At 41.9% G+C, this 14,266-nt stretch overlaps 1 protein-coding gene across 1 annotated transcript in view; it reads right to left on the bottom strand.

Moving 5' to 3' along the window:
* The window catches only part of LOC137378259 (translocating chain-associated membrane protein 1-like 1), a 125,205-nt gene extending 123,906 nt beyond the window's left edge, over positions 1 to 1,299 (bottom strand). The window contains exon 1 of the mRNA XM_068048501.1: positions 966 to 1,299. Within this exon, the coding sequence (XP_067904602.1) occupies positions 966 to 1,085 (120 nt within the window). The 5' untranslated portion in view covers positions 1,086 to 1,299. The remainder of the gene's footprint in view (positions 1 to 965) is intronic.
* Positions 1,300 to 14,266: the final 12,967 nt, after the last annotated feature.

Here is a 14,266-nt window from a genome sequence, read left to right as displayed (position 1 = left end):
GGCCTTTCGACCCATCGTGTCTGTACCAGCCATCAAGCACCTATCTATGCTAATCCCATTTTCTAGCACTTGGCCTGTAGCCTTGTATGCTATGGCATTTCAAGTGCACATCTAAATACTTCTTAAATGTTTGAGGGTTCCTGCCTCTACAACCCCTTCAGATAGTGTGTTCCAGATTCCAACCACCGCCTGGGTGAAATCTTTTTTCCTCAAATCCCCACTAAACCTCCTGCCCCTTACTTTAAATCTATGCCCCCTGATTATTGATTCCTCCACTAAGGGCAAAAGTTTCTTCCTATCCATCCCCCTCATAATTTTGTATGCCTCAATCATGTCCCCTCTCAGCCTTCTCTACTGTAAGGAAAACAACCCTAGCCTATCCAGTCTCTCTACATAGATGCTGCCTGACCTGATGAGTATTTCCAGCACTTTCAGTTTTGATTTCAAATTTTCAGCATCTGCAGTATTTTGTCTTTATTAATTACTTCACTAACAGCATTTGCTTTTACAAATAAAAATGAATAAGCTCTTTATAATGAAGGGAATTCTTCAGTGCTTACTGAACATCTCATTTTTGAAAAATCTGAATATCAAAAATGAAATCTGCAGAACTTGAAATGCCAGTAAGGGTACAAGACTATTTACAATAAAACAGGCCACCTGTAACACCAGCTTCCATTTTCAAAATACGAATATTCAGTTCAATGTGAGTAGCCAGCACTTAGAAGAAAGCAGTAAGTTCCAAGACGACATGACCTGATGAATCTGTACAATTCCCTCTGTGAACCTCCACTAAACGCGTAGACTGCAGATCTTACGAGAGTAACAATTACTAGTTCTGTATACACCTGGCCTATTCCACTTGAGATGACTATTTTCCCCTCTGAATCTGCGGGGGCTATTTCTATTCGAGTCTGGGCCTCTCCTGCCCTTTGCCCATGTGCCCTTTAGAAGCCTTCCTTTACCTCGAACATCAGCCCCAGCAGAATCACCATTGCGACGCACGACACGATATCCGCATGGTTCTGGATCACGAACTCATGACTGAACACGGCAGGATTTTTGCTTTTTTTCCTCAGGCCCATGATGGTGGACGATCTAAACTACTTTTTTTCTTCAAACGGAAACGTAAACAAAATTAAACTTCAAAAAAACAAGCTCCAAAAAAAAATAAAACCCCCTCAGTTCCTTGACGTCCGTCCAGCCACCTCCTAGTCACCCAACTCCCACAACTACACGGCGCTGACGCCACTTGGCTGATAGCCTTACGCACCATTCCTGACGCCCACACACTTTGATTGACAGTCCGGATAGCCAATCCGAGTGCGGGATTGTCTCAGCCTAACGGCTGTTCGGGCCTATTGATTGTTGGGTGATTGACAGCCCAGTTAGCCATTTATAATGTCCAATTTTCATTCTTTTTGTTGACGTAAGAAAACCAATCAAATATGAGAGCCGGGGGCAGGGGCAGGGGCAGGAGAGGCGAGGAGAGGGAGAGGGAGGGGGAGGGGGAGGGGGAGGGGGAGGGGGAGGGGTGGGATGTTAACCGCTCACTGTTCTGCGCATGTGCAAATGGCTTTCCTGCAGATGGTCAGGTAAAGCGTCAACTGTCAAACTGGGAAAGGAGTTGCCTGTGAATCTCTCACTGGGGATTGGCCATTCAGTAGGTATTTATGGCATACATCAAACGATGCGATCAATATAAAACAATGAGATTATGGCAATAACTTTCATATTTGTAGCCTTTTTAATTTCTTTCAATTTGAGACTCCCTTTTCAAATAAAAGCTAAATAAATTTACATTTCACTCAAAAGTCAATCCACTCATTTCTGGATTTTTTTTAAACAACTCGCATTTAAATAGTGACATTACACACGAGGCCCTTAAACTTTACTTTGACATCTGTGCTAACGGCAACAGTATTGCAAAATGGTTGTACAGGATGAAATTGTGAAGCTTCATCCGTATTTCCTGCAGATGTAGATGTTTTCAAAGAAGTAACTATTTGATTACTGTTGAGACATGTAACCTCCCAAGTTGTAAGAAGTGATTGCGACTTGTGACATCAAAGAAATCTGGGGCAATGTGACGTGTTCTGAAGACCTGGCTTGCTTATTGCTAATACATACTGAAGTGAACACAAAAACACTGAAAAGAAGTAACTCAATCTTTAAGTCTAGGTTAATGACTTCACCAGAGACTACCAGTTTCTTTTAAACAAAAATAAACTTTTATGTTTGAAAATGTTTTGTATTCATCCAATCAGGTTTGTGCCAAATGAAACATGCACTGGCACGGTGTAGCGAGAACAGGATTCCACGCCATCATGTCTGCTTTAAAACATTGGGCTTCATGTTTAAGATCTCTCTTAAAATTGATCATGAGCCAATGCTAACTTTTTCATCTTTGGGATGCTTTGTACATTTAAAGGTGCTGCATAAATGAATGTTGTAGTGTAAGTAGAGTGCAACATTACTTTGTATATAAACATACTGTCGTACAGAATAGTTTGATATAGGAATATGCCAGTGACACCTCCTTTCACAGACTTCTCAGTCTTGGCTGAGCTGTCAAAGTAACAAGTAGCAAGTAGAATATCCCTAAGAGGAAGGGAAAATTGGAGTTACCACAACCTGTTGCTTAGTGTGCCATTGACACAGACTGGCAATTGTTTAAATCAGGAGTATCAAAGCTTTGGTCTTTGTCTCTGTGTCACATACCTCAGAGCCTTGCGGGGCCACATATAGCATTCAAATCAATCCTGTTAATTTGTATATGTGTCATAGCAGATCTAGGCGTATGATTTACCATTTAATCACCAAGGATGGAACTCCACTAAGAATAGCTTCTTCCCAATCCCAGACTGTGAAATTCGATCAGCAGACAAGAAATAGAAGTGCAACTACAACAGAATTGCTCAGACTTTGTAGCTATTTGGATATGGACCATGAATTATACTTTGGAGAATTCAGCCTGGATTTCTTGCCCACCCACCCAACCACAGTTTTTTACTGTATCTCGGACAGCTTGGAATGTGAAATTACTAGGGGGTAAAGAAGGCCTCCCCTAATTTCCTAGTGGCCAGACCCAGTGGTTGCCATATAAAAGTTGGGGGGAAATGTTCTCTGATTTTTTTTTGCAATTTTTATCTTTTGCATGATGGATGTCTACCAAAACTGTCCTCAATTACAACCACTTATTGATAGGTTTCCAGGGGTTATACACAACAGGGTTAGTGATAGCACCATGGAATTAAATTTAAGTGATAACTGCTATCAGTGATCATTTGGTTGTATTAATCAATCTACAAACCATATGTACCTGTGTGGCTCCTTTCATTTCTCATCATCAGTGGAACTTAGTTTTTTGTTGCTCTTTCAATGAACTGTTCAATGAATATTTTTAAAATGCTGAAAGGTACAGCACAGTTATATTTTTTGCTTGCATTGAAAGGGAGGAAGTATTAGCTGTTTTAGCAGGCTTAAAGGTGGATAAATCCCCAGGCCCAGGAGAGATGTATCCCAGGCTGTTATGTGAGGCAAGTGAGGAGATAGCAGGGACTCTGACACAAATTTCCAAATCCTCTCTGGCCACAGGAGAGGTACCAGAAGACTGGAGGATAGCGAATGTGATACCATTATTCAAGAAGGGTAGCAGGGATAGACCAGGTAATTACAGGCCGGTGAGTCTAACATCAGTGGTAGGGAAACCATTGAAAAAAAATTCTGAGGGACAGGATTAATCTCCACTTGGAGAGTCAGGGATAGTCTGCATGGCTTTGTCAGGGGGAGATCGTGTCTAACTAACTTGATTGAATTTTTCGAGGCGGTGACTAGATGTGTAGATGAGGGTAAAGCAGTTGACATAGTCTACATGGACTTCAGTAAGGCTTTTGATAAGGTCCCGCATGGGAGATTGGTTAAGAAGGTAAGAACCCATGGGATCCAGGGCAATTTGGCAAATTGGATCCAAAATTGGCTTCGTGGCAGGAGGCAGAGGGTGATGGTCGAAGGTTGTTTTTGTGAGTGGAAGCCTGTGACCAGTGGTGTACCACAGGGATCGGTGCTGCGAACCTTGCTGTTTGTAGTGTACATTAATGATTTAGACGTGAATATAGGAGGTATGACCAGTAAGTTCGCAGATGACACGAAATTGGTGGTGTCATAAATAGCGAGGAGGAAAACCTTAGATTACAGGACGATATAGATGGGCTGGTAAGATGGGCGGAGCAGTGGCAAATGGAATTTAATCCTGAGAAGTGTTAGGTGATGCATTTTGGGAGGACTAACAAGGCAAGGGAATATACAATGGACGGTAGGAGCCTAGGAAGTACAGAAGGTCAGAGGGACCTTGGTGTACTTGTCCATAGATCACTGAAGGCAGCAGATAAGTTGATTAGGAAGGCATATGGGATATTTGCCTTTATTAGCTGAGGCATAGAATATGAGATACTTGCCTTTATTAGCCGAGGCATAGAATAGAAGAGCAGGGAGGTTATGATGGAGCTGTATAAAACGCGAGTTAGGCCACAGCTGGAGTACTGTGTACTCCACACGATAGGAAGGATGTGATTGCACTGGAGAGGGTGCAGAGGAGATTCACCAGGATGTTGCCTGGGCTGGAGCATTTCAGCTATGAAGAGAGACTGGAAAGGCTAGGGTTGTTTTCCTTAGAGCAGAGAAGGCTGAGGGGGGACATGATTGAAGTATACAAAATTATGAGGGGCATTGATAGGTTAGATAGGAAGAAACTTTTTCCCTTAGCGGAGAGGTCAATAACCAGGGGGCATAGATTTAAGGTAAGGTGCAGGGGGTTTAGAGGGGATTTGAGGAAAAGTTTTTTCACCTAGAGGGTCACTGCTGATGACTCCTTCGATTACTTTTTTGATAATTTTGAGTAGGTTGATTAGGGTGTTAATTGGCTGGGTTAGATTCTTCCTGTGTTTTGTGGACAGGACAGACCTGGGCAATTTTCCCATATTGTGGGGTTGATGCCAGTCTTGTAGTTGTATTGGAACAAATTGGCTAGGGGCACAACTAATTCTGGAGCACAGAACATCAGCAATACAGTCAGGATGTTATTGAGGCTCATAGCCTTTGATGTGTCCAGTGCACTAACCTATTCTTGATGTCACATGGAATGAAACAAATTGGCTAAAAGGTTATATCTGTGATGGCGGTGACCTCAAGAGGAGGCTGAGTAAGATTGTCCACCTGGACTTCTAGCTAATATGGTTGTAAACACATCTAAATGAAGCTCAGAGTTGCTTGCAGCCTAAATCCTGGATGCTCTGCCTCTCCCAATCCCCAAGTCTCAGTACAGAGGCTCTTCACTTTCACCCTAGCTCTCAAGTACTGATCCTTTACCTTGCCCACATGAGTTCTTATACTTTGCCTCTTCCCACCCATCTGAGTGCTAAAGCTCTGCCTCTCAGCATCTTCTTTTGACTTCTTGTGCACTGCTACTGCTCTTCTGCTCAACTGTTCACCCTCTTGAGTCCTGATGCACTGCCTCTCCCCATCACCTACCTGAACCCCAGGGTTTCTGGCTTTCTTCTTCCACCTTACTGTGAAGGAAGTTCATTAAAAAAAAGTGCTGTCTGGTGAGCAGAATGTACATTGTTTGAATTTGGAGTCACCAGCTGATGAAATATTCAACAAGCACTCTGTCGCTTATCATTTTAAACATACTCATCAAAATGTTTAAAGTAAAATAAAATAAAATGTTTAAAATGCTGCTGTGTGGATCATGCGCTGTTGGAAGAATATTCAACAACAAATTCCACTTATTGGCAGGTTAATTTATCGAAATAGATTGCACGACTTAACAGCATATGTCAGTCTTGATGTGATTATAATGATTAACTACAGATCAGGCCAATTCAATCAGTTTGGCCAAAGTTCACAGTATTTACTAATATTAATTCAGCTACCTGACAACAATAGAGTTGATTCATCCACAATGCCATTAACTCCATTACAACAATCTAGCTAATAATTTTTAAAAAATAAACATGTACGTGCTTTTCGTCAATCCTTGTGATGGATTTTGTTACTGTTTTAACTTAATTTTTAAAAATTACATTTTTACTTCTTTTGCTAGTTTTATACCTTTATCCTTTTTTCTCTTCTTCAGAAACCTGAGGCCACTCACTCTAGATTCCAAGTGAGAAACTACAGACATCTCCAGAACATCTGGCAATGCCTCTCTGCTGTAAGTCAGCAAAAGGTGTTGAAATATAAAGCATCAATTACGCAGCTCGCCTTCAGTCAGTGCTGTGTTTGACACCAATTCTGCATCTGTGGCAAGCCTAAGTGTCCATGATTCAAGTGCAGCTCTCTGTGTGTGTAACCACAAGTCGACTTTACTTTTATAAGACAGGAAAAGGTCGGAATTCTCGAATCTTCTTTATTCCTGGTTAGAAATTTTTCGTTGTTTCAAAATTATGTTTTTATAACCAATTCTCAAAGATTCGTTAAGTCAATCATGACTGTCAAGTTTCAGATGTTTTCCAAACTTAACCTTTTAATCAGTTCAATTTCAATATTAGGAGGAGTAATAGCAACATTGTATAATTACTGTCATTAAAAAAAAAGACACATTTTTTAAAATTATGTTTTGAAAAGTTTGGGGAAGATAAATCAAAAAGTTCTAGAAACTGGAGCTATTTCTCACCACTAATTTTTTATTTATTTTAGACAACACTGAAACAGGCCCTTTGGCCCACCAAGTCTGTGCCAACCAACCCATTTATACTAATCCTACATTAACCTCGTATTCCCTACCGCATCCCCACCATTCTCCTACCTACACTAGGGGCAATTTACAATGGTCAATTTACCTATCAACCTGTAAGTCTCTGGCTGTGGGAGGAAACCAGAGCACCCGGCAGAAACCCACACGGTCACAGGGAGAACTTGCAAACTCCGCACAGGTGGTACCCAGAACTGAACGCGGGTCGCTGGAGCTGTGAGGCTGCAGTGCTAACCACTGCGCCACCCTTTTGCACAAATTTATCATGTATCTTCCATGTTTCCATTTGATTCTATCTTTTAAATTTTGAATTTGCATTCGTTATCTTTTGCCAATTAACAACCCTCATCCTCCCACAAAAAGGATAAGTCTTACTTGGGCCATGTTCTGTTAGTGCCATTGATCATTTTTCACATGCGTAGTTTAGACTGAGGAAGTACGAACAGGTGCCATAAGGCCATAATATTAAATAATATAATGTAAACATGTTGCCTACAATGTATATCTTTGAATGTAGCAGTAAATTATATCATCTAAACTCATTCAAATAATTTTCTAATTTTCAATACATTCTAATTTTATTTCACTCACTTAACAAACTGGTAGTGACTTGATCAGAAAGTGTAACTGAAAATTTGGAGTGACAGTGTTGGATCTCTCCAGCTGTTAGCAATGAGAGCCAGTCACTGCCTATTCCTATTATGGCACTTCTAAGGAAAGTAATTTACTAGCTACTTCTCAATGAGCTTTTATCTCGATCAACAAAACAAATGCAAAACCAAGAATCAAATTGAACTGCAATAAATAACTTTTTGGCTTTTCTTCATAAATCAGCAACACCCTGAAGGTCTTTTTGCAGTAGGAGGAGGAAAAAAAGCACTGTCACAAAATTACCTTGTAAATAGTTCTAAAATATAGTATCGTTATTAGCATTCAAAATAACATAATATTGAGCAATGTTTTTGAAGAATATTTCGTAAATGTTGCATTACTGTGGCCATGCTATCATGAGGAGTCACCAAATAGAGGTCCGGTGCTTTTAACAGGGTGGAAACATCAGTGAGTGAATGACCAAGGGGCATTTGTCACAGACCTCACTCATGGATGATTCCAGAACAGCATTGGCAGAAGTATGCATGTGGTTTGGCTGCCTAAATGCCCTCTGCTGTTCTTCACCTACATTACAATATAGAAAGCCTAAAAGGAGGTTATGAGAAATGATTTCCAATATTGTCTTGCTTTCTAGGTGCAGAACTTTCTGCCTTTGCTTCTTACTCCAATTCACAGAAATGCGAGAATAAATTTAGAATGTGCAATGTGTACAAAAAGGATAACAGAAATCAACTTGCCAGATATTGGCCATTTGGTTGCCAGCATCTGAAACTCATGAACAAATTGTGTGCTGCCACAGATAAAATTGTTTTAAATATAGTGTCCACATTGTTAACCATTATCATGCCTAATTTTCAATTTTTGATTCCTTCTATCTATCCCTTGATCCTATCTATCATTAGTCTCTTAATAGGAGTAGCTCTTGTTTATGTTCTTTATCACAGTGATGATGAAATTTTATCAGCTCCAGAAGAACTTAGTCGATTATCATAAATTTCATTCATGGTAGTGGCTCCATATGGTAACAGTTACTAGTGAAATTCTGTCGGAATGGGTATTAGAGCCATTATTCTTTGCAATATAATCTGATACATCAATGATCAGGATGAAGGCATTGGAGGTATTGTCAGCAAGTTTGCAGATGACGTGAAGATCTGTGCTGGTGTCAGAAAAAGAACCTTTGAGAAGAAACAATTTGATGAAGGGAATAGACTGTGTACATGTGGACAAATTATTTAAACGAGGGGTTGTGACTGCAAGCATAGAACTAAGTTAGATGTCAGGAGATTTTTCTCTTCCCAGAGGATTATTTAACTTTGTAATAGATGTAGCTCATGTAGTGAAAGCAGATTTGCTGCAAACATTCAAAAGGGAGCTGGATCAGTTCCTGGAGGAGGCTGATAGCACTAAACACAAAAGGTAGGTGGGATGTTGGGTAATGTACCTTGTAGTTACTGTTATCTCACGGAATAGTAATGTAGTGGTTATGTTACTTGACTGACAATTCAGAGAATGTGAGTTCAAATTCCACCTTGGCAGTTTCAGAATTTGTACTCAGTTAAAAAAAATGTGGAAATTAAAAGCTGGTATCAGTTTTTAAAAAAAGGTATTTGAAGCAATTGGGTTGTCATAAAATCCAAACTGGTTCACCAAGGACACCTTACATCCTTACCTGGTCTGACCTATAAATGCTACTCAGTTGTAACATAGCACTACAATGCAGTTCAAGAAGGAAATTAGGGATGGGCAATAAATGTTGGCCTTCCCACTGATGCCCAAATTCCAAGAATTAACAAGAAGCAAATTTATTTTTGATTGCTTTCAAGACTTGAAGAGAAATTTCCCAGAATTTCTTGTTTGCCAAATTGGCCTATGTTTTTTAAAATCCGTTTTTTGCCTCTCCAGGATGGTGCATGGTGAGTGGGGAGTATTGTAGGTTGTGTTGCTTAGTTACAACATAGGTGAACGGGGCAGACTCTGGATTTAGCTGCTGTTTTTCTGCCTGTCATTTGTATGATTCATATGACTAAGGAAGAAAAATAAATTATTTTCCAAACCAACCACAAGCATTGCTCATAATACTTATGCTTTCCTTGAAGTTTATAGCCATATTTTAAGGTCACTTACTGGTTTGCTGCAGCTCCATAGTTTTGATACCCTGCACCCTGAAGAAAATTCCTGATTTTCTTTGCTGCACCATTGATGGCCATGCCTTCAGCTGCCTGGGTCCAAAGCTCTGGAATTCCCTTCCTAACCCTCTCCGCTACCTCTCTTTCCTCCTTTGAAATGCTCCTTGAAACCTACCATTTTGACCAAGCTTTTGGACACCTGTCCTGATATCTCCTTATGTGGCTAGGTGTCAAATTCTGATTGATAAGGCTCCTGTGAAGCATCTTGGGACAATTTACTATGTTAAAAGTGCTATATGAATGCAATTTGTTGTTGGACAGTTGGTGACGTGATAAACAATGTGGCTTGTGAACAGCACACAAATAAAAAGCAGTTACTTAAATTCTTGAAACTCTTCTGTATCTGAAACACGAAAGGAATTTATATTGTATTTTTTGTTAGTGACTTATTTTAGTAAATACAAGCAATTTAAAGGAAAAATTACAGAGAGATGCTCCTAAATCTTTAATTCAGATTTTTATCTTTTTATAAAAAGAAATAGCCCCAAATATGATTAGCAAACACAGTAACTAAAGAAAATTCAATATGTAGTGAAGAACACTGAAATGCTGTATAAAGTAAACTTATGAAATATTTCTGTGATTTTCCACACACAAATGGCCGTCCAGGACAGATACTGAACAAAAGTAGGGACTCCACAACCAACTCCAGCAAATTTCCCTCCCCACTAGAAGACAGGAAGTTAAGATTGGACTTTGGGTGTACCCATGCTATTGTCTTTCATTCCCCAGAGACTAGTTACAGTAAAACCTTGGGAACAGAGACCTTTCTGCACTGTACATAGTACAAAACAGACTCAAGGAACATAGGTGGAGGAGGAAGAAATTACTTTAAACCTATGTTCTGTTCTGTCATGGTACTTACATCACAGTAATTCTGACATGCTCTGCTCGCACAGTAATTTCTGTAATTCTTAACAGATCCATCATGTGTTTTTCAAGACAGGTATTTGTTCTTTTAGTGCAACTGATTCTCATTCTAACCATGCCTCTACATTATGACATTATCTATGTTATACTCTAAATAAAGATTGCTGGTTACAGAACTTTTCTATCAAACCTACTGCAGATTTTGCATGTCCTTGTCAACAGTGAGTGTTTTTCCAGATACTGGCTGTTGCACTCAGATGATACAATTTTCACCAAAGATGGACGCTCTGTTACTGAATGCAGTTTGTTTTATATTTAGTAAAACAAACATTTTATTGATACACATAAAAAATTCTTGACTTGTAAGGACCATGCCATTCTGGTTCTGTCCAACATTTTTGCAGCTTTAAAAGTGCGTATTTCACCTCCCAAGTCTGAATTTCATACCGCAAACCAGCAGTTCTAATCTGATCAAAATAAATTTAGTAACTCCTTACTACATTAGTAAAGTGAGCATCAAATGCTAAGGTAAACCTTGGAGATGAGACATAGATAATGGTGACGAGAGTTATCTGTATTTATCTCAAAGACCACAGAAACAGAAGAGCAGAATATTTAGATAAACAACAGATAACATTGCACGAATCAATACTGCATTAAATCTAGTAAAAAAAACACCTTTGTCCCATGAGGAAGATTAGTGAAGAACCAGGCCGTCAGCTTGTTTGGTCATTACTTTGAAATAAAGAGCTTTGTTAATTGTTCAGGCTGCCTATGTAAATTGAGCAAAAAGTTACATGGAAAGAAGTTAATATTCCTTTTGCAATGCGCTCCTGTTATAGTTAGTTAGTTAGAGATACAGCACTGAAACAGGCCCTTCGGCCCACCGAGTCTGTGCCGACCATCAACTGCCCATTTATACTAATCCTACACTAATTCCATTGTTTTTATAGAGGGTGATGATATTGGCATCGCGCATGTCCTGTGGTACTGCTCCCTCGTCCCAGCACAGGCAAAGCAGTTCATGTAGTGCTGAGAGTATAGCAGGCTTGGCACTCTTGATTATTTCAGTCGTAATGCTGTCCTTCCCAGGGCTTTTCCGCTGGCTAGAGAATCAATGGCATCACTGAGTTCCGATTTGGTTGGCTGTATGTCCAGCTCATCCATGACTGGTAGAGGCTGGGCTGCATTGAGGGCAGTCTCAGTGACAGCATTCTCCCTGGAGTACAGTTCTAGGTAGTGCTCAACCCAGCGGTCCATTTGTTTGTGTTGGTCAGTGATTATGTCCCCGGATTTAGATTTGAGGGGGGCGATCTTCTTGATGGTTGGCCCAAGAGCTCTCTTCATGCCATCATACATTCCTCTGATGTTTCCGGTGTCTGAGGCCAGCTGAATATGACTGCATAGGTGTTGCCAGTAGTCGTTTGCACAGCGCCTGGCTGTTCTTTGTGCAGTGCTTCTGGCTGCTTTAAGTGCTGCGGATGTTAAATCGCTGGGGGCTTTCTCGTAGTTCAAAAGTGCAATGCACTTAGCAGCTATGACAGGTTCCAGCTCTTCATTATGAGATTGAAACCAGTCTGCATTTCTCTTCGCACTTTTGCCGTAGGTGGTCAAAGCTGACTCATAGATGGCGTCTCTGATGTGGGCCCACTTGGTCTCAGCATCCCCTGTGGGAGTGTTTTGAAGGGCTGTTACAAGTAAATTTAGAAATTTTTGTAACAGCTGTGGGTGAGAAATTCTGCTCGTGTTGATGCGCGGGTGGCCCTTCTGCTTGGAATGATGCAACTTCTTTGGTCTGAGTCTAACCTTGCTGCACACCAGGGAGTGGTCAGTGTCGCAGTCCGCACTGTGGAAGCTGCGTGTGATTTGAAGACTGTTTAAGGCGGCTCGCCTTGTGACAATGAGGTCCAGCTGGTGCCAACAATGTGATCTTGGGTGCCTCCATGAAAGTGTGAAAGAACGAGTTGGTGATGCAGAGGTTATGATAGGTACACAACTCAAGCAGTCTCTGCCCGTTCACATTCATCCTTCCAACACCATAGCGCCCAAGGCAGGAGGGCCATGAGTCATGGTCGGCCCCAACCCTGGCATTAAAGTCACCCAGCAGGAATAGGTGTTCGGTGTTGGGGATGCTGCTAATGATGTTATGGAGTTCCTCGTAGAACTGATCTTTAGCTTCAGATGGGGAGCAGAGTGTTGGAGCATAGATGCTGAGTAGGTGTACTGGACCAGAGGTGGTGAGCAGTCGGATGGACAGTATGCGTTCCGAGCAAAGTCCGAGCAAAGTCTTTGCTCGAGTCGCGCTGAACAGGCTCCAGAAGCTGGCCGAGCGCGTCTACCCTGAGGCAGAGTGTGGCTTTCGTGCAGAGAGATCGACCGTTGACATGCTGTTCTCCCTTCGTCAGATACAGGAGAAATGCCGTGAACAACAGATGCCCCTCTACATTGCTTTCATTGATCTCACCAAAGCCTTTGACCTCGTCAGCAGACGTGGTCTCTTCAGACTACTAGAAAAGATCGGATGTCCACCAAAGCTACTAAGTATCATCACCTCATTCCATGACAATATGAAAGGCACAATTCAACATGGTGGCTCCTCATCAGACCCCGTTCCTATCCTGAGTGGCGTGAAACAGGGCTGTGTTCTCGCACCCACACTTTTTGAGATTTTCTTCTCCCTGCTGCTTTCACATGCGTTGAAGTCCTCTGAAGAAGGAATTTTCCTCCACACAAGATCAGGGGGCAGGTTGTTCAACCTTGCCCATCGAAGAGCGAAGTCCAAAGTACGGAAAGTCCTCATCAGGGAACTCCTCTTTGCTGACGATGCTGCTTTAACATCTCACACTGAAGAGTGCCTGCAGAGTCTCATTGACAGGTTTGCGGCTGCCTGCAATGTATTTGGCCTAACCATCAGCCTCAAGAAAACGAACATCATGGGGCAGGACGTCAGAAATGCTCCATCCATCAATATTGGCGACCACGCTCTGGAAGTGGTTCAAGAGTTCACCTACCTAGGCTCAACTATCACCAGTAACCTGTCTCTAGATGCAGAAATCAACAAGCGCATGGGAAAGGCTTCCACTGCTGTGTCCAGACTGGCCAAGAGAGTGTAGGAAAATGGCACACTGACACGGAACACAAAAGTCTGAGTGTATCAGGCCTGTGTCCTCAGTACCTTGCTCTACGGCAGCGAGGCCTGGACAACGTATGTCAGCCAAGAGCGACGTCTCAATTCATTCCATCTTCGCTGCCTTCGGAGAATACTTGGCATCAGGTGGCAGGACCGTATCTCCAACACAGAAGTTCTCGAGGTGGCCAACATCCCCAGCTTGTACACACTACTGAGTCAGCGGCGCTTGAGATGGCTTGGCCATGTGAGCCGCATGGAAGATGGCAGGATCCCCAAAGACACATTGTACAGCGAGCTCGCCACTGGTATCAGACCCACCGGCCATCCACGTCTCCGCTTTAAAGACGTCTGCAAACGCGACATGAAATCCTGTGACATTGATCACAAGTTGTGGGAGTCAGTTGCCAGCGTTCGCCAGAGCTGGCGGGCAGCCATAAAGACAGGGCTAAAATGTGGCGAGTCGAAGAGACTTAGTAGTTGGCAGGAAAAAAGACAGAGGCGCAACTGTGCAACAGCCCCGACAAACAAATTTCTCTGCAGCACCTGTGGAAGAGCCTGTCACTCTAGAATTGGCCTTTATAGCCACTCCAGGCGTTGCTTCACAAACCACTGACCACCTCCAGGCGCGTATCCATTGTCTCTCGAGATAAGGAGGCCCAAAAGAAAAAGAAACACTAATTCCATATTCCTACTACATCCTCACCTGTCACT

This window comes from Heterodontus francisci, chromosome 16, assembly GCF_036365525.1.
Source record: "Heterodontus francisci isolate sHetFra1 chromosome 16, sHetFra1.hap1, whole genome shotgun sequence".
Taxonomy (NCBI): Eukaryota; Metazoa; Chordata; class Chondrichthyes; order Heterodontiformes; family Heterodontidae; genus Heterodontus; species Heterodontus francisci.
This window is presented reverse-complemented; position numbering and strand designations above follow the sequence as displayed.